The sequence below is a fragment of the Desmodus rotundus genome, chromosome 1 (assembly GCF_022682495.2).
Source record: "Desmodus rotundus isolate HL8 chromosome 1, HLdesRot8A.1, whole genome shotgun sequence".
NCBI classification, from domain to species: Eukaryota; Metazoa; Chordata; class Mammalia; order Chiroptera; family Phyllostomidae; genus Desmodus; species Desmodus rotundus.
In genome coordinates, this window is record NC_071387.1 from 1,107,442 (window position 1) to 1,125,613 (window position 18,172).

The 18,172-nt window shown below is 64.2% G+C and overlaps 1 protein-coding gene across 1 annotated transcript; it reads left to right on the forward strand.

Moving 5' to 3' along the window:
- The first annotated feature begins 32 nt into the window (after nt 1-32).
- On the forward strand, nt 33-18,132 carry STKLD1 (serine/threonine kinase like domain containing 1). The gene is made up of 19 exons (XM_045196888.2): nt 33-234; nt 1,846-1,932; nt 3,153-3,197; nt 4,215-4,289; nt 5,562-5,663; nt 7,563-7,633; nt 8,353-8,468; nt 9,743-9,861; nt 10,312-10,475; nt 11,105-11,235; nt 11,989-12,072; nt 13,484-13,600; nt 13,866-14,006; nt 14,702-14,830; nt 15,777-15,905; nt 15,989-16,117; nt 17,245-17,391; nt 17,675-17,754; nt 17,950-18,132. The coding sequence occupies exons 1-19, from the start codon at nt 220-222 to the stop codon at nt 18,037-18,039; spliced, it is 1,971 nt and encodes a 656-aa protein (XP_045052823.2). The 5' UTR covers nt 33-219; the 3' UTR covers nt 18,040-18,132.
- The last annotated feature ends 40 nt before the right edge of the window (nt 18,133-18,172 follow it).

Consider the following 18,172-nt stretch of genomic DNA (forward strand, 5'->3'; position numbering starts at 1 on the left):
CTCCAGAGGGACTAGTGTCCCCGCGGATAACGTTTGGGCAGGAGGGCCACGTGGTCAGGCAGACACACCCGGGCTGAGGGTCATCCCCAGGGTGGGGGATGGGGTGCTTGCCAAGACCCGGTCCCGACTGAGCACGCTCAGTCGAAGGTCCCACTGCTGGCGCCTGCTGGGGGCGCACCCCCAGCGCCCCACCGAGGGAGTCAGAGGACTGGAGTCATTATGGAAAAGTACAAGGTGCTGATGTGTCCCCTGGAGGGGAGGCTGGGGGCACAAGGGCCCGACCGGACTGGGGATAAATCACCAGGGTCCTGGACCTCCTGCTGCCACCCCGAACCCCTACTTGGTTTAACGGTCGCAGCCTCGGTAGAGGCTGCAAGCGAGGTCCCCCGCCAAGGGAAGCACTGGACGCGCTTTCTGGCCAGTGACTAATTCCAGCTCAGAGGGTACCCCCAAAGGTGACCTCCTGGGCTCCCTTTGTCTCTCTGGGTCTCAGTTTACCCCTTTCTGAAACCATGGGTGAAATAAAGGACTCCCCAGCCTTGTCTGCCTGAATTTTGCCAGTGGAGACAGCTCCATCCTTCTCTCCCATGGGTCTGTGGGCTCGGGCCTATGAGGACCGGACACCCAGAACGCGGACAATTCATAGGAGCCCCTAAACTCTGGACACACCTTGTCAGTAGTCCCCAGCCAGGGGACTTGGGCCGTTTCCTTGGCCTATGAACAGGTGTAGGACCCTGTTCAAAAGGAAAGCTGCAGAGTGCAGACCCATGGCCGTCCAATTAAACGCTTCCACACGTCAGACACCAACGCCATGCAACGTTCGATGTGGCCTTTGTGAAAACGCCATTCTTCTGAAAATCACCCGTGCCTGAGATTTTTCTCACTTTGGGTGGGGGGACTCTAGGGCAGCCCACCGGTGGTGAAGCAGGTGGGTTTCGGGGGGCCAGAGATTTGAAAAGCAAAGGTACTGTTTCAGGGGGAAAGAAATTCTTATCCGACACACAGGTGCATTCTACCGTTCAGTGTGCTGCCTCGGATGAGGGCCTAAGCATCTCGCGGCAGCGTCACCTGCTCAGGACGCTGCCCCTGTTCCTCCCTGAGCAGGATTCAGGCCGCTCACAGAGGCTGGGTCACAGAACCCTAAAACTTTTCTGGTCTCAGAAAGTCCCTAGACAGGGGTTCCGCCCCCACACCTCTCCTCTGCGTCCCGCCCCGCCTCCTCCACCCATCAGCCAGCCTGCAGCCATCTCTAAGCAGGTCTGGCTCACATCCAGGCTCCAGGGTCCAACCCGAGTGAGTTCCAGTCCAGTGCAGGACACCTCAGCTACTAGAGCTACAGCCTCAGGCAGGACCTGCCCCTGGGTCTCCGTGTCCTCCAGCATGGACAGGGGATGGCAGTCGTGGGGACCGGCATGCAGAGCGCGTGGCACCGTGCCAGGCACACGTGTGGCTGTGCCTAAGATTGTACTGGTTACTTTCTTGTTTGGATGCCCGGTTTGGAGGCAGGTGCTGGAAGTTGGCATCTCAGGGGGCTGGAGAGAGTGGACAAACCTGTGCTGGCTCTTTGGATGCCCGCTGACCCTCACTGCAAATTGAGGACGGGGCCCGGGGCCATCGGAAGAGCTCCGGAGCCGGCCCCAAAGAGATGGGCTCCAGTTCAACCTTCAAACGGCTCCTCGGCCTTCTGGGTCATTCTCTCTATCTGCCAAATGGGGCAGAGATGCTTGCGGGGCCCGAAGGGAAGTCGGGGGTGGGGGGAGCCGGGGCAGCTTTGGAGCTGAGCACACTTTGGGAAGGGAAAAGCAGGCTGAGTTTCCTGAAAGCCTTTTCCCTTTCTGCGGGTAGGTTTTGGACCAGTTGAACCCTGGGGCCTTGGGGGTCAACCTGGTGGTGGAGGAGAGAAAAACCAGAGCAAGGCTTGTGATAAAGCAGGTAAGTGGCTGCACCCGGGCACCCACTGGGGGTGGGTCCCCTTGTTAGAGAAGCTTCCCAATGCGACAGCCGACAGCCAGACTCCTATCAGCCAGCCTCCAGGCAAACCCAGTCGGGCGGAGGCATGGGGGTAGCTAGGCGCTCCAGCTTCCCCTTATACATGGCTGTCACCTCGATGGAGAGGAAGTGCCCATTTTCACCCTGACAACAGCCACAACCAGTCATTCAGTGAGGTATCATCTTGTTCAGTCCCCTGCCGGCCCAGCAAAGCGGGAGCCACGGCCCCACTTCACAGCCACAGAGAGGGAGGTTCCGGGAGGCTGCACGCAAGCCAGGGTCACGCAGTTCCCTAGACGAATTGAATTCAAGCTGCCTCACTGGGGGCCACCGATTTTACAAAAGAGGGCAGGGACTTGGCCAAGGTCACACGGGGCTAAGAAGCAGACGCCAGGCCCTCTCTCCGGCATGGCAGGGTGCGGTGCGGACCGGAGGGGGACAGCCCTTGCGTGTCCAAGTCTGGTGGGCCAGGTGGACCAGGGGCCCATGAGAAGAGAGCTGGCACCTCCTGGTGGACCTCGGTGATGGCGGGGACACATCGAGGTCAGGACACCCATGTAGGTGGCGAGCCCTTGTGCTCTGCCAGGCCTCCTGTCTGTGGGCTTGGGGTCCTCTCCCACCTCTTGCTCTGTCACTGGCCCAGGTGGGGACGGCCCTGTTGTCTCATGGGCAATCAGGAACTTTGTAAAAAGTCAGTGCAGATGGTGGTGATGGTGATGATGGTAGTGATGATGATGGTGGTGATGGTGGTGGAGGAGGTGGAGGAGGTGGTGGTAGTGATTGACCGTGGTGGTGATGGTGGTGATGGCGGTGGAGGAGGAGGTGGTGGTGGTGGTAGAGATGGTGGTGATGATGGTGGTGGTGATGGAGGTGGTGGTGGTGGTGATGGTGATGGAGGTGGTGGTGGTGGTGGTGGTGATGGTGGTGATGGAGGTGGAGGAGGAGGTGGTAGAGGTGGTGGTGGTAGAGGTGGTGGTGATGATGGTGGTGGTGATGGAGGTGGTGGTGGTGATGGTGATGGAGGTGTTGGTGTTGGTGATGGTGGTGATGGAGGTGGCGGCGGTGGTGGTGGTGATGGTGATGGAGGTGGTGATTGTGATGGTGATGGTTATGGTGATGGCTTATGACAGGTTTACTGAACTAGTGTTCCTGTGTCCCTGCAGGTGGAGTGTCTCGACGATCACCATGCCAACGAGGCCCTGGAGGAGGTAACTCCGGGTGGGTCCCCCCGAGGACACGATGCAGAACACACGGAGAACATTCTGTGCTCTCCTGCGGAGTGACGGGGGAAGCCTGGGTGGAGGCGGGAGGGTGAGAACCAGGTCTCACCACGTGCTGCGGGGAAACCAGAAGCCCACAGCTCACGAAGGGCGCCTGTGCCTGAACACGAATGTCTCCGCCTGGGCGCACACAGCTTGGTGCACGTCCTCAGGGAGGACCAAGTGTACACGTCCACCCGGTCCCTCGGCTTCTCCCCCAGTAGCCATCTCCTAAAAGGTGTTTTCAATGGTGAGAATACCCATTACACTAGGGGACCCGCAGAGTGCAGAGTCCTGTGAGAAAGAGGCTGTGCGCTCTTTCACGTCCCTCGCTCCCCCGGGCAGAGCTGGCGAGCCATCCGGGCCACGGCCATGGCCACGACAGAGGGACAGAAAGCCCACCTGTGGCCCCCAGACCCCCAGACCCCACAGCCTGTCCACACAGGTGCGGTCCTGGCTCTCGGGCGCTGCGGGATCCCTTGCTGCTGCCTGCTGTGTCCCTTTGCACCGCACTTCCAGCTGGGGACAGGGCCAGGGCACCCGCACGTAGGCAAGGAGGACGAGCGCGCCTCAGTGCACCCCCTCCCATTAGCCGCCCACCTTCTCCCGCCTCCCCTGCTTGTCTCTCTCCCTGCTCCGCCAGTCACTCGGCTTGCATCGGGGCCCTCGGTCCTTGTGACACCCTGCCAGGCAGATGCCACTGTCACCATCTTCAGGTGCGGCGAGGTGGCTCAGAGAGGTTGAGGAGCTGCTCCTCCGTCACACAGCACAGGCTGTGTGCACCTGCTGGAGCCAGGACCCACACCGGGTCACGTGGCTCCGAACCACCAGCCAGCTACACACTGTCCTTGTGCCCTGCCTGCTCGGAGCAGGAAGCTGGCATTCAGTTGGCCTGTGGGACAGGGAAGCAGGAACTGAGAATCCAGGTCCCCGACCGCCTCCCCTCCTCTGTTCTCGTGCCCGCAGCTGATGCCACTGCTGAAGCTTCGGCACGCCCACATCTCCATCTACCGGGAGATGTTCATCGCGTGGAGCAGCCAGGTGGGTCAGAGCCGACGCCTGTGGCCAGGGCCCCTTGGCGGCCGCAGGAAGGGCGACTGCGGACAGAGCGCCCCACACCGTGGCCCCCCCTTGAGTGGCAGTGGCAGTGACTGTAAACGTGGTCACCCCTGACTCGGCACTTTCTAGGGCCACAGTGGGGGCTCTCTGGGCATCGGCTCAGGTGCGCCCCAACAGACTCAGTGGGGGAGGGGTCATTATCCCAGTTCCAAGAAGAAGCTAGGTCCTCCCAGTTTCTCACCCAGGTGGTGGCCTGGCCCGGAGGTGAGGCTGGTGCATGTGACTCTAACACCAGACACATTCAGCCCCTGAGTGTGCCCCGCCCCCTGAGGGTGGAGCCTTGCTCTTCCCAGAGGGAGCAGGCAGGCCTGGGGGGCCTGGCCCTTGCTGCCCCCTCCACGTCTCCAGGCTGTCCCGGTCCTCTGGACCCGCACGGCTGACTAGGGAGCTGCACGCTCCTCCTCAGAGCCGGGAGGCCCTTGGGGCTGGCAGTGCCATCCCCACGTCCCTGGCGCAGAGAGGTTCAGAGGTGCCCCAGGGGTGCCCGGCCGGGTCTCGCAGCCCCTGAGCCTGTGCTCCGCCCTGTAGGCTATGTGCCTTCTTACCCTTCAGTTACTCCCCCCCACCCCACCCCGGAACTGAGGGGAGGGGCAATGTTGGGGGTGGCAGGGCTGCAGGTGAAGGGAAGCTGGGAGGCCTCTGCTGCGTGTGAGACCCTAATCACCTGGCCACAGTAGTGTCTCAGCTGGGGCTGACAACCCTAACCCGAAGTCCCCCTCACACACGTTGCCTCCCTTTGGGCTGGGCTCTGAGAGAGGACTTGAGGAGAGGCCAGCGCCCCATCCATTTTCTGAGCGTCTCTAAACCCCCTTCAGGAGACACGGAGACACCAAGCGGGTGCGGTTTCCCTGCGGGAGGGAGAGCGGGGTCCTCCTAGGGCCCTAGGCCGTGGCCCCTGGCCCGGTGTGCCAGGGCCCCCTCAGGCAGGCCCCTCCCAGGGAAGGGGTGGATGGGAGCTGAGCCCGAGAGAGGTTCTCCCGTGGAGGGGCGGGGTCCTGGCCACATGTAGCCTGCAGCCAGGTCCAAGTGCAACAGGGGTGGGGGTGAGGCTGGAGACCTGAGCAGGGGCCGCTCATGGGAGCTCGAGCACCCCAGCCCCAGCAGGCGGAGCTCCCCCAGCCACTACGAACGGCGGCTGGGGTTTCTGGGGCCAGACCTGCAGCACCTGGCCAAGGGGCCCCATGTCCCCAGCAGACCTCCTCGTTGTTGCTCTGCCTGGTGATGGACTACAGCAAGGGAAGCTTCCAGAAGGTCATCGAGAAGAAGAGGGAGGCAAAGGAAGTCATTGACTGGGAGGTAAGACAGACTGTCCGGGGCTCCAGGCCGGGGGCCACCTGGACCCTGTGATGTCTCAGGCCCCCCAGTGGGGGTGGGGCGGAGGGGAAGGCCGGGTCCCTGGGGCCTGTCCGCCCTTGTCCTTGGGTCCGTGTGTGCAGCTAGGCACGCTCACACGGTCGGACCCCCGCAATATCCCTGATCGGGGTGTGGAGCACCCCCGCAGCCCCAGGCGGTCCTGGTCAGTCAGGACCCGCGGTCTGGCCTCTGCCAGCCCTGAGGTCCGTGCGTGCGGACACGTGCAGCTGCGTCGTTCACGTTCGCTTGTGTCTCGTTTCTCTCGTGGTGCCTTTGAGGCCCACCAGTGCCAAGCGCACGTCTGGACTCCCTCCCTTTCTGTGGCTGCTGCTGCGGCTGCGTTACGGCCACGTGGAGCCGGCATCCATTCGGGCGCTGTGGGCATTTGGGTCACTGCCAGTGCGAGGCTCCGAGGGACAACGCGGCCCCGACGTGGCTGGGGTTGTTTTGGTGGACCCAGACGCTCATCTTTCAGGGACCAATACCGTGGCGAGGAGCCCCCGGGCCGCAGAGCAGGCGTGCAGCTTGGGCGCACGTTCCGTGTTCCTGCTGGCTAGGCGGCCCGGGGCTCGCTGTCACCGCCAGCACGAGCACTCCGGCTCCATGTCCTGGCCGCACTTCGGCGTGTCTGCCTTTTTTACTTAAATGAAAGAATTTAAGTAAACTTAATTTTAGTGATCGTGAATGACCAGAGCGAGCGCTTCCTGGCCACGGGGGAACCGTCTGTATCTGGTCGGGTCTGTTGCCGCTTTCACCCGGGCTGGTCTGCCCTTTCCTGTTGATCTGTGTGAGCTCCTTCTGCGTCCTGGGCACGAGGGTCCGGAGAGTCCTCTCCCGGCCGGTGGCTCGCCAGTTCTCTTTCTTCTCTTCTTTCTAATCTTTATTTATTGGGTTGAGAGGCAGAGGGAGGGAGGGAGACAGGCAGAGAGAGAGACATCGATCCGTTGTCCTTTATTTGTGCACTCACCGGTCGGTTCGGTGTGGGCCCTGACCGGGATTGAACTCGCAACCTTTGGGTATCAGGACGATCTAACCACTGGAGCTACCCGGCTGGGCCGGCTCTCTCTCGACAGTGAAGTTCTTCGTTGCAGTGAAGTCTGCTTCAGCGTCCCCGGTTGGCTGGTGCCCCTGAGTCCTGGGGGAGAGGCCCCTCCTGCCCCAGGGCACATGGTCTCCTGAGCCAGGTCGCCGTGGCTTTCACAGTTAGGTCCACGGACCACCCTGAACGGCTCTTGTCTGCATGTGCTCCGAGCACCCTTGTGTTGGGTGGCGCCCCACACCATCTCTGTGCAGAGGGGCTGCTAAGGCCGGCTCCCCGGGGGGGGAGGGGCTCTCCAGCCTGAAGTGTCCTCAGAAGCCCAGCCGGTGAGCCAGCCTCGGCTGTAGGCGGATGGGGGGAAGCCCGGGGTCCTGCCCGCTCGGCTGCTCGCTGACACCCCAGTGTGGAATCCCAGGGACGTGGTTGGAGAGTCACTACCCTGGAGACGAGCTGCATCTTGTTTCTGATGCAGAATGCTTCCAGAATGTTCTCTGTCAGGGCTCTTTTCATTGTTATGACAGAAAGGTGAGCCCCAAGCAGGCCCTGAGCACTTCTCCCTCTCTGCCACCCACCCGTGGCCCACAGCCACAGGTGGGTGTGGGTCCAGAGCCGTGGGGCACCCGGCGTCCCCTCATGGGGACAGGAGTGTGGGGTCTGAGCTCTCGGCTACTGCGGCCATCCGCAGCCTGGCCCGGTCCTGCTGGCTTCCCAGAGGGGTCCCTGCCCTGGATGAGCAGCTGCGGGGGCCCCAGCGCTCGAGCCTGCGGCCCCTGCAACGCGGGCCCCTCTCGCTCTCTCCCCAGTGGATGCACAATGTGCTGGGCCAGGTGCTGGACGCTCTGGAGTTCCTGCATCGGCTGAACATTGTCCACAGGTGACTGGGCGCGGGGTGGGGGGGCAGGTTGCTTCTGCAGGAAAAGGCGGCGTGTCCCCTTGGACATCAGTGCTGCATGTGGGACCCAGGGAGACGGGCTGGGGCCGCGGCGCACGCAGCCGTGGTGAGGGCCAGAACCTGTCCAGAGCGCCAGCCTTCCTGCCACCGTGGTGAGAACGCCGCCACCCCAACCTCCAGTGACCGCCCTCCCACGCAGCTTCAAGGAAGGCGAGCTGACTCTGTGGCCCGTTCCAGAGTACGAGGAGAGAGGGCAGATAAAGTACTCCTCCGACCAGACTGGAGATTAGCTGACCGGCCCCAGTCCTCCCTCTGGAATTGATGGTCTGAGGGGCTGGGAATGGCGTCGGCTGGGATCAGTGTCGTAGGTCAAGGAGGAGGGGAAACCAGGTGGACCGCATATCCGGGGGAAGCGCTCAGGGCTCAGGGTCGCCCCTCGAGCAAAGGCGTCAAAGCTCAGGCCTGGGAGGAGCCGCAGGAGGACGGGTGGGTCCCACCTGCAGGTGGCTCGCTTCCTGCGACTTGAAATACCCAGTCGTGTTTCCTGTGTATAACTGACCACGTTCAGAAAGTGGGCTGCAGGGGGCTTATGTGGGGGAGAGGGGCGGGGCTGCTGCTGCGGGGCTGGGTGGGGCAGGGGTTAGGTTCAGGGCACACGCCGGCCCCGTGGGTGCGGCGCGAAGGTGGCCCCTTGGTTTCAGGAACCTCAAGCCCTCCAACGTGGCCCTGGTCAGCCGCAACCACTGCAAGCTGCAGGACCTGAGCGCCCCCGCGCTGATGACCCACCAAGCCAAGTGGACCATCCGAGCAGAGGAAGGTGGCCGGAGGCCCCCCAGGCCTGGGGCGGCTGCGGTGGCTGGGGAGCTGCAGGGGTGGGGCTGTCCACCCGAAGCTGGCTGCTCGGAGTCCAGCAGGCGGTGGCCACTCAGGGGGCTGGAACATGGTGACCTCAAACCTGTCCTTGGTCCCCACATGGCCCCCCAGGCTTATGGAGGCTCAGACCGTGCCTGGATGGAAGCTGAGCCACAGCCCCGCTGGGGTGGAGGAAGGCACGCAGGGTCCACCCAGCCCCCAGAAAGTGCTGACCACCATGGAGGGAGAAGAAGAGCCTCAGGAGGACAGTGATGGGCATAGATGGAAGGCTGTGGGGGGCAGGCGCTGAAGTGCCCCAGAGGATGGAAGAGCTGGGGAGTCCAGGGCATGAGCTCCCCCACCTTTGAAATGACAGGGCAGAGGGAACCGGGCATAGCCTTGCACAGCTTTGGGGAGGGAGAGGACCATCATGGTGGGGTGTTCCAGAGCCCTGGGGTGGCAGGTGCTGGTGGCACTGACCTACTGCCGTCAGTGCACAGAGGACATACCGGTGGACGGACAGGCGAACAGGTGGGTAGGTGGGTAGGTGGATCAGCTGGGAGTGTGGATGGCGGGGGCCCTTGGCCGCCACCCCTGTGCTGTTTGACCAGGGAATGGAGGTCCAGAGAGGGAGGGTCTGCCTGCGGCCAGCCAGGGCCTGACAGAGCTGGACCCAGGACTCTGCTCGGTTGGCTCCTTGTCTGGGGTTGAGATTAAGAAACTAGGGTGGGGCAGCTGGAACTTTGCCTCCAGGTCCTGACGTTTAAAGGGGCAAGACGCGCCCTGAGTGGAGCGACTCAGCAGGCTGGGCGTCCTCCTGCAGGCCGATGGGTTGTGGGTTCAGTTTAGGTCAGGGCTCAGGCCTGGGTTGCGGGCCAGGTCTCCAGTGGGGGGCACATGAGAGACAACCACACATGGATGTTCCTCTCCCTCCCTTTCTCCCTCCCTCTCCTTGTCTCTAAAAATAAAGTCTTTCAAAAAAGAAAAAAGTAATAAAGGAGCAAGATGCTCCCAGAGGGTGCAGATTTGAGCCTTCTTTCTTCTCCTGCACCCACAGCAGCTGCCGGGCGGGCACCTGCCGAGGCAGGCGGCTTCACAAAGACCAAGGGCCGGGGCCTCTTCCTCCCTCCCGCAGCAGACGCTGCCCCTGCCTCCCTGAGCAGGGCGGCCAAGGGCTTCTTTCTTAAGCTGCTGTTCCCCCGGGGAGGCCAGGACTCACACCCCCCCTCCTGCCAACAGACCCCTTTCACAAGTCCTGGATGGCCCCCGAAGCCCTCAACTTCTCCTTTACCCAGAAGTCCGACATCTGGTCCCTGGGCTGCATCATTCTTGACATGGTCAGCTGCTCCTTCCTGGGGGTGAGACCCAAACCCTGCACTTCCAGGTGCCCCTGACAGTCCCCCCACCCCCGGCACCTGGCCCTGCAGTAACCGTGACCCCAGGCCCCTCCGGGCGTCCTCATCGCCCCGTGGTGGTGGGACGGGCCCCAGGTGTGCCCGGCGGTCCGTTTGAGTTTAGCATGGGTTCAGCTGCAAGCCATGGGGGCTGGACCTATGTTTGTCACCAACGGGCTGGGGTGGTGACGCGTCCCCAGTATGGGGCCTGGCGCAGCCCGAGGGACCCTGCCTGTGGGCAGGAAGGAGGGTTGTCCCCCATGGCCCCGGACACCAGCTTCTCTCTGAGCCACCAGTCCTTCCGGAAGGACCCCTGGGCCCCGGAAGGTGGAGGTGGCGCCACGTCTTCCCCACCTGCTCGCCTGGCGCTCGCCCCGGTGCCCTGGCGTCTTCATCGCCACCATCCCCTCACAGGCCACAGAAGCCATGCTGCTGCGCAAGGCCATCCGGAGCCAGCCGGAGGGCCTACGGGACGTCCTGAGGGCGGTGCAGGAGAGGCGGGTCCCCCACACCAAGACCTTCTGCTCCCTTCTGCCCGAAATGCTGCAGGTCACCCCCTCGGAGCGAATAACGGTCAGGTGAGTTCGGGGCCTGGGGCTGCCTGGACCCCAGTTTCTCTCTCCATGCTTCTCTACTGCGTTCTGGGAACAGCCCCTGGGGGGCGAAGGCCACACCCACCCTGCCTCCCTGGTCTGAGCGTCTCCAGGGGTTACTGTCCCAACCTGGTCTGGTGACACGTCCTGGAGGACACAGACAACAAGGCTGACTTCTCCATCCGTCGAGGGGCGGGTGGCTGCAGGACCCGGCAAATGTACGATTCTAGTTTATTTTAAAAGTCAGAGAAGTGAGCCTGTAGCGCTGAAGCCAGCCTGGGCTGTGTGCGCCTTCACACCACCGTGGCTGCAAAAGCTGATTTTTGGTGTATTTTGTGGAGGAAGGGCCCACACGGGCGGAAGTGCTGGGGCCCGGCACCCTGCTCCCTCGGCCAGGGCGGGAGACTGTCCCTCCTGGAGGTGGGACACTGGGGCACCCGGAGGACAGGAGAGGTGTGCCAGACAGAGTCCAACCGGGGAGGGGGGCCAGCGTCCGCCTGTGCAGGGCCATCCTCAGTCCTGAGCCTGCCTGTCATCTGTCCCTCCGTCCATAAGCCCAGGGGAGCTCCGCAAGGGTCAGCTCCCCGGCCACGTGGCTCTGCCGCTCTCTCCAGGGACATCATCCACCGGGCCCTGGAGAGCAGCAACTTCAGGCCCCCGAGAGTCATCCTGGTGCCCCACCAGCGCGCGGTGCCCGCATTCATCTTGAGCACCCTGCTGGAAGGCCACGTAGCCAGCATTCTAGGTGATTATGGGGGCCCAGGGGGCCGCGGTGTCCTAGCCCCCCAGGGGCAGTGCCCCTCCCACAACCCAGCCCCGGGACTGCTCCTCCTGCGTGGCCGGCAGGTGGGGGCTCCAGCTGCCCTCCCAGCTGTCACCAGCGCACTTTGCTCAGGCTCCCCTGCCCGCGCCCTCCCTGGGCTTCATGGCCCGCAGTCACGCTCATCGCCCCGCCTGAGCCCCCTTCCCTGCCTCTGTGGCTGCTGAGCCTGCCCTGCCCCTGAACGCCCAGCACTGGCCCCCAAAGCCAGCGAGTCCCCCGCACAGCAGCCTTTCCCGCGTGGTTACTGCTTGCCCAGAACCCCAGGCCAGCAGGTGCACCCTGCGGGGGGAGAAAGCATGTGGGGCTCCGTCGGCCACTTGACACCCTCAGGCCTCTGTCACCGGCCCAATGCTGGCCCAGCACCCCGCACCCCAGGTGCCTGTGCTGGGCTCTACTGCCTGCCCCCCGCTGGGGCACAGGAGCTAGAGGTCCTTTCAAGTCCCAGGGCAGCTCCGCCCTCCCGGCCCTGTGTCACTGTGTGGGGTGTGGGTGGGCTGCTCACTCCCTCCACCCGCTGCGTGGCTCTCCGCAGGGACCCCGCACCGTCTGCCCGCTCTGCCCCATTTCTGTGTAAAGGCGTCTGTGAGGCACTAGCTGCTCGGCTTCCCCGTGTCTCACGGTCACGGGCTTTGGAGGCAGGCAGGCCCCCTCCCCACACCCTCCTGTCCCCTGCAGAGGTCATGCACAACTTCCCCAGACGGCCTGAAGTGCAGCTCGAGGTCATGAACAAGCTCCTGACGATGCCCGACGACCAGCTAGGTAGAGACCCCTCTGCTCCCCTTGCCCAGCTCCTCTGGGGGAGCCAGGCCCCCATCCCACCCTCCCCAGCAGTGTCCCTCACACCTCTGGGGCTGGTCTCCGTCCCCACGAGGGCCGTGCCTGTCCGACCCGCTTGGATGAGACGGGCCGCGGTTCTGTCGCCACCGCCTCCCAGCGCGGGGGTGCGTGGCCCGGGGTCCAAACCGTCTCCCGCGGCCTCCCTTCAGCCGAGCTTCGTGGCTGCCACAGAAGACACCACCGCTTCCCACGTCCCCCCTGGAGGCACCCGAGCACCCTGCAGCCCACGCGAGCGCTCGTGTGCTTCCGCGGGGCACACTCCTAGGCGTGTAGAGCATGAAGACCTCGTGCTTTCGCAGACACTGCAAACTGCCCTCCACAGATGCACCCACTTGCCCCCATCCCGAGTGCAGGGGCCGTTTCCCCAACACTCCATCATCGAGGGCAGCCTCTTTAACTCTGCCAACACGCGGTTCCCTGAAACGTACCTACTCAGCCCGTCTCAGCAGCTTGAAAACGAACACACTTACTCATCCGTCTGTCTGTCCACCCACCCAGCCACTGATTCAGCCATCTGTCAACCCATCCGTCCACCATCCACCCGCCACCCATCCGTCTGTCCACCGCCATCCATCCATCTCACATTCATCAGCCCACCATCCCTCCTTCCGCAAAGGCCCGTCGCATGGCCCCAAAGAGCAGAGGCCCCACAGTGCTGGGGCCCTTGTGCTGGCCCTTCCCCTGGCCCTCCCGCCCCCTCCCCCGTCCCCCCTCTGGAGCAGGGTATGGCGTGGCACGAGGCCATGGGACTTCTTCCTTCCTGTAGAGACCAAGGGAGGCTGCTGGGTCCTTCCCATGGCAGCTTTTCCTGCCACCCAGAGCCGGGCCTGCCTCACACAGGTCTGGAGAGGACTGGCCCTGGCCTGGCTTCCTGGGCACCAGCACTTTAGGCCTGAGAGGGAGGGGCTGGGAGAGGGCAGCAGCGGTGGAGAAGGAGCAGGCCAGGATGGACCCTTGGTCACCTGCCCGTCACTGTCCCTCGCCAGTGCGCAGCACGGCTGGGCAGGAAAGCCGCGGGACCCCAGAGGGCACTCCCGGGGCAGTGTGGCCAGGGGCTGCGGACGGGCAGGCTGGTCCAGAGCAGAGCTGCCCGTGTTCACGTCTGCATGTGAGCGTGGCCCTGGGAAAGCTCTGGTCGCAGAGCTGTGCCCTGAGGACAAGATGCCTGGGGTGGCCACATGCCAAGCACAGTCACCCTGCCCGCCTCCGGCCTGTCCATGGGGCCTATGCGTGATGCCCTGCCGACGCCAGTCCTCTCTGGTGTCCGGTCTGGCCCGCACCCCCTCCCACCCTTGCCCCTCTGCCAAGTCTCCCCTTGCCGCTGCCCTGCCAGGTCTGCCGTGGCCGATGGAGCAGGTGGAGGAGCTGGCTGCCATCATGAAGCAACACCAGAGCATCCTGGACATCCAGCTGTGCGGCTGCTCCCTGCTGCTGCGCATCCTGGGCCCAGGTGGGCGCCCGCCCCTGCCGGTGAGCTGTGTGGGCTCTCGGGAGCCAGCACCTCCGGCACTGGCCCTTCACCGTTGGCTGCACGACCAGGCGGGTCCCCCACCCGTGGGTCCTTCACCCCCTCGTGCAACAAGCCCTCACGGGGCCCTGCTCCATGGCAGTAGCACAAGGCCGACCCCCGCTTCCTGCACAGAGAGTGAGGGGCTCCCCGCCCCTGGTCCCCAGGGCTGGGGGTTAACCCTGGGCTTCTCCCGTTGGCTGAGCAGTGCTGGAACAGGACCCAGCTGAGAAAGCACCGAGGGACAGCTCGATCACCTCTGTGCTGCTGAGCACCATGCAGAGCCACCCGGAGGCCCGGCAGCTTGTGGTCATGGTGTACAGTCTCCTCACCATCATCTGTGGCCAGGGTGTGTCTGCCCGCCCACTGCGCTGAGGCGGGCGCCTGGGCTGCGCAGTGCAGGGGGGCCTTCGGGTGGTCTGTCCCACCCCCTCGTCCTGTTTTCCCTCGTTCCCTCCACAAATGGGCACAGGCATCAACTAGGGCTGCACGCTGATGCCTGCTTCTCTTGCCCCACTGGGGGTGGGAGGGGAGGCGGGGGAGAGGAGTGCCCAGGGTGGCACACACCAGCCCCCCCACCCCCAGTGCCTGGTAGAGCCACCGACTCTCACCTGGAGGCCTGTGGTGGCCAGGGGCAGCTGGGCGATGGACCGGACAGCTGGCCACGCATCACTGATGCCACTTTGGGGAGGGGGCAGGGCACGTCCCAACAGCAGGTGTCCGCCAGAGCGGCCTGTCAGGCCCATCTGGTAGTCCCACCAGGAACCAGCAGGATCCCAGAGGGTTCAGGCCGCTCAGCGTCCCAGGGGGCTAGGCTGGGGCCCGTGGAAGGAAAGCGACACTGTCGGGGCCCATCCTGGGATGGGACAGGTTTGCTGGGGCTTGTGGCCCCTGGGACACCAGGGACGGGCCCAGCAGGGGCCCAGTAACAGGGAGTGCACCATGGGACTGCCTGACTGCGGACAGTGTGTGACAGAGGTGGTGCTCAGGGAGGGCTTCCTGGAGGAGGTCTTCTCCATGGTCCCAAGTCCACCTGCCCAGCAGGGCACGCTGCAGAGAAGCTGCAGAAGGCCGGGCTGCTGGAGCATGTGGTGGAGCGCCTGGGCACCTGGTCTGACCACAGGGATGTCTGTCTCGCTGGTCTGCGCCTACTCTGGATCCTGCTGGTGGACGGTGAGTGGGGTCCCCCTCCTTGGCCTATCCCTGGCGCTCTTCAGGAGCGAGGAGCAGAGGGGAAGAAAGGTGAGGAGAGGCCCAGAGGAGGAGCTGTCCTGCGGAGTCCCTTCCTGGGGTGCCTCCTGCCCAGGGGACCACCCCCTCTCACATCTGCAGTCCCTGGTTTAGGAAGTCAGCCCACCCTCCACCTTTGTTTGTGATGCGGAAATGGGCCCCCGCCAGGAAGCGCAGTTATGATGGACAGGAGAGGCCCACTCCAAGACACACTGTTACTGAAAGACCAAAGGTTAAAGATAAAGAGAGGCTCTTAACAGCAACGAGAGAAAAGTTATGGGAAGGTTGCCAGATGGAAGGTTGGGGGGATGGGGAAGAGGTGAGGGATTAGGAAGTACAGATAGGTAGTTACAGAATAGCCACAAGGATGTAAAGTATGGCACAGGAGATGGAGCAGCCAAAGAACTTGCACACGTGACCCACGGACACGAACAAGGGTGGGGGGATGGCCTGAGGGAGTGGGGGCTGCTGGGTGGAGGGTGTAGAGGAGGAAAACCAGGACACCTGTAACATTGTAATCAGTCAAAAAAAGAAATGGGGCCCCGCCACGCTGCCCCCTCTCCTCCCGGCCCTGCCTGAGTCTGGCAGCACCTGGGTGGTGGCTTTGCCCAAGGGAAGAAGGCTCCCAGCCAGGAGAGCCCCCAATAAGAGACAGCCCCGCCCACACCCAAGCCCCACCTTGGGACTCAAGAGAATCCCCCCAATCTCCCTGGTGGGCTAGAAAGCAACCCTCACCCCCACCCCCGCCAGCCACCTTCCCATCTCTGAGGACAGCTGGCATGGCCCCCCAAGCTCCTGCTCTGTTGGACTTGGTGGGAGGCAGCGGTGGGGGCCTCATGCACAGTCCTGCAGGTGCCCAAGGGTGAGGTGTCCTCTGTCCTGGTTCCAGTTGACACCGTGAACAAGGGCCTCTTGAAGAAAGCCCCGGCCTCCATCACTGAGTTGCTGGCCACCTACCCTGCAGATGGGGAGATGGCCGAAGCCGGCTGTGCGGTCGTCTGGCTGCTGTCCACACTGGGTGAGCCTCCTGGGGCCCCAGGGCCTGGGAGGGGGCCCTGGGCCCAGGGTGACGCGAGGCCGCACCGGCCGCTCCCTCTGCAGGCTGCATCGAGGAGCACCTGTTTGAAGAGGTGGTGTCGCTGCTCCTGCAGAGCGTCCGGCTGTGCCAGGACGGACTGCTGCTGGTGAACAACGCCTACCGGGCACTGGCCAGCCTCGCCCAGATGTCCGGTGAGCCTGGGGCCAGAGCTGGCTGCCCCCTGGGGCAAGACACCAAAAAAGGAAAACAGGAGCGAACTCTACTCCTGGCACCCAGAAGGTGTCATGGAGACGTGCACTCGTTAACTCTTTTCTTTCCCGCAAGGCCAGCTCGGACTGACCCTGTCCATGCAGACACAAGTGGGCCCAAGTTTTCCGGGCACCTCGCTCATCAAAACTGCCGAGGAGGCGGGGCTGTCTCAGTGCCCCCACTCCCCTACCCCCCCGCCCTGGCACAAACCCCTCCGTGTCGCCCACACCCAGCCCTCTGCCCAGATGTCCTGTGGCCTGGGGGCCCCCCAGGGTCGCCAGCTGGTGTGTGTGGGAGCTCCTGCCCCGTCCCCAGGTCTGGTCCCGTCTGTGTGCGCAGCCAGGCCAGGCTCTGCCTCAGGTGGCCTGGGCCTGAAGAAGGGAGTGGGACCACCTTCACCACCGGGAGGGGCTCCGGAGGGCGTGGCAGGGTCTTCCCTCCCAGACAGAGGCACCCTGGGCTGCAGGCCTGCCTCCACCCTGACTGGATGCCCCCAACTCCAGTCTGGGTTGGATGCAAGCTGCCACCTTTGTAGGGCGGAGGAGGGGCTGAGGTCCTGAGGGCCACCGCCGGGCGCAAGGGGGTGAGGCTGGTAGGGTCCAGTGACCAGGACCCCAGAGGCCTGGCCACCCGCTCTCTGTGTGACTGTGGAGCCACCTCCACGGAGAGTCAGTCCCCTCAGGTCCCAGGAGGGTGTGTGATGCACTGTCCACGCAGCTTACACAGGCTCCACCCACAACACGGGTGCGGTAGGGCTCCCCAGCACCCTCCTGCAGGCCCAGGCACCCCCTGGGAGCTCCTTGTTTCCACCAGGAAGCGGGGGGGGGGGGGGGGGGGGCGTGCAGCTGCCCTTCACCTGCTGGAGGGGGGTGGTGACCTCAGAGGCTCCCAGGCTTTGAGAGACCATGGCCACCTCTGCCAGTGCTGAGGCCCAGGCCCGTGGGTCCCAAGCACTTTGTAGTCAACAGCCCGAAGGCCCCGGTCCCCCCTCCACGCCCCGTTTCCAGAGGACGCGGAGCATAGGCAGCCGCAGGGAATGACTGGGCCGCCCACCTCCCCTCACCCCCAGAGCTGGCAGCGCTGCGGGTGGTGGTGCCAGAGGAGCGCAGCAGTGGCAGCGGCCTCGCCCTTGTCCGGGAGACCTATGAGCGGCACAGGGATGACCCGGAGGTGGTGGAGAACATCTGCCGGCTGCTGGCCCAGCTCGCCTCCTACCGTGAGCGCCCTTGCTGTGCCACCCTCTCCAGGGAGCTGGGGGAGAGGGGGCAGCAGAGGCGGCTGCTCCCAGCCTGCCTGGGGGATGGGGGGGCCTGAGACAGGACTGGTGCCCACTGTGCATGGAGCCCACCGAGGCCCACGCCCAAGTTGGAGGGACCCAGCCTTTTCCTGCCGGCCCCTCCTCCGAAGTGCCTGAGCTGGGGCCTGGAGCAGCAGGCTGGCAGGGCTCGGGCAACTGGAGAGGGGCACGGCAGGCCGCAGGACCCTTGCTCTGCCCACAGGGGACATCCTGTGTGAGCTGGCGTCCAGCGGCATCGGGGCCCTGGCCCAGGAGATCAAGGAACGCTTCCCCTCCAGCCTGGTGAGTGTGTGGGGACCCTGGAGGCCAGGCTTATGCAGCAGGGGCCTGGTGGCTGCAAGCCCAACACCCTGTCCTGGAGCTAAGGGGGAGGGGTGGGCAGGCCTGGTCAGAGGGCTGAATTAAGTCACAAAGTAGCTCCTTGTGGACGAGACTGCCGGTGGAATGTGACCTACTAAGTGCACCCTCTCTTCCCAGGAGGTGGTCTCGTGCGCAGAGCATGTGCTCCTGAGACTAAGGGAGGCCAAGCTGCCCTGCTCTGCCGGGGCACTGTCGCCTATGGCCTGAGGGCAGACGCCATGCCCACCCGGAGCCTTCTCCTCACCTCCCGGATCCGATCGTGCACCTGAAAGGCGTTTTCCTTAGGGCGGGGCGGGGGGGGGGTGTGTGTGTGGGGTCTGCAGCTAGGGTGCTGGATTCT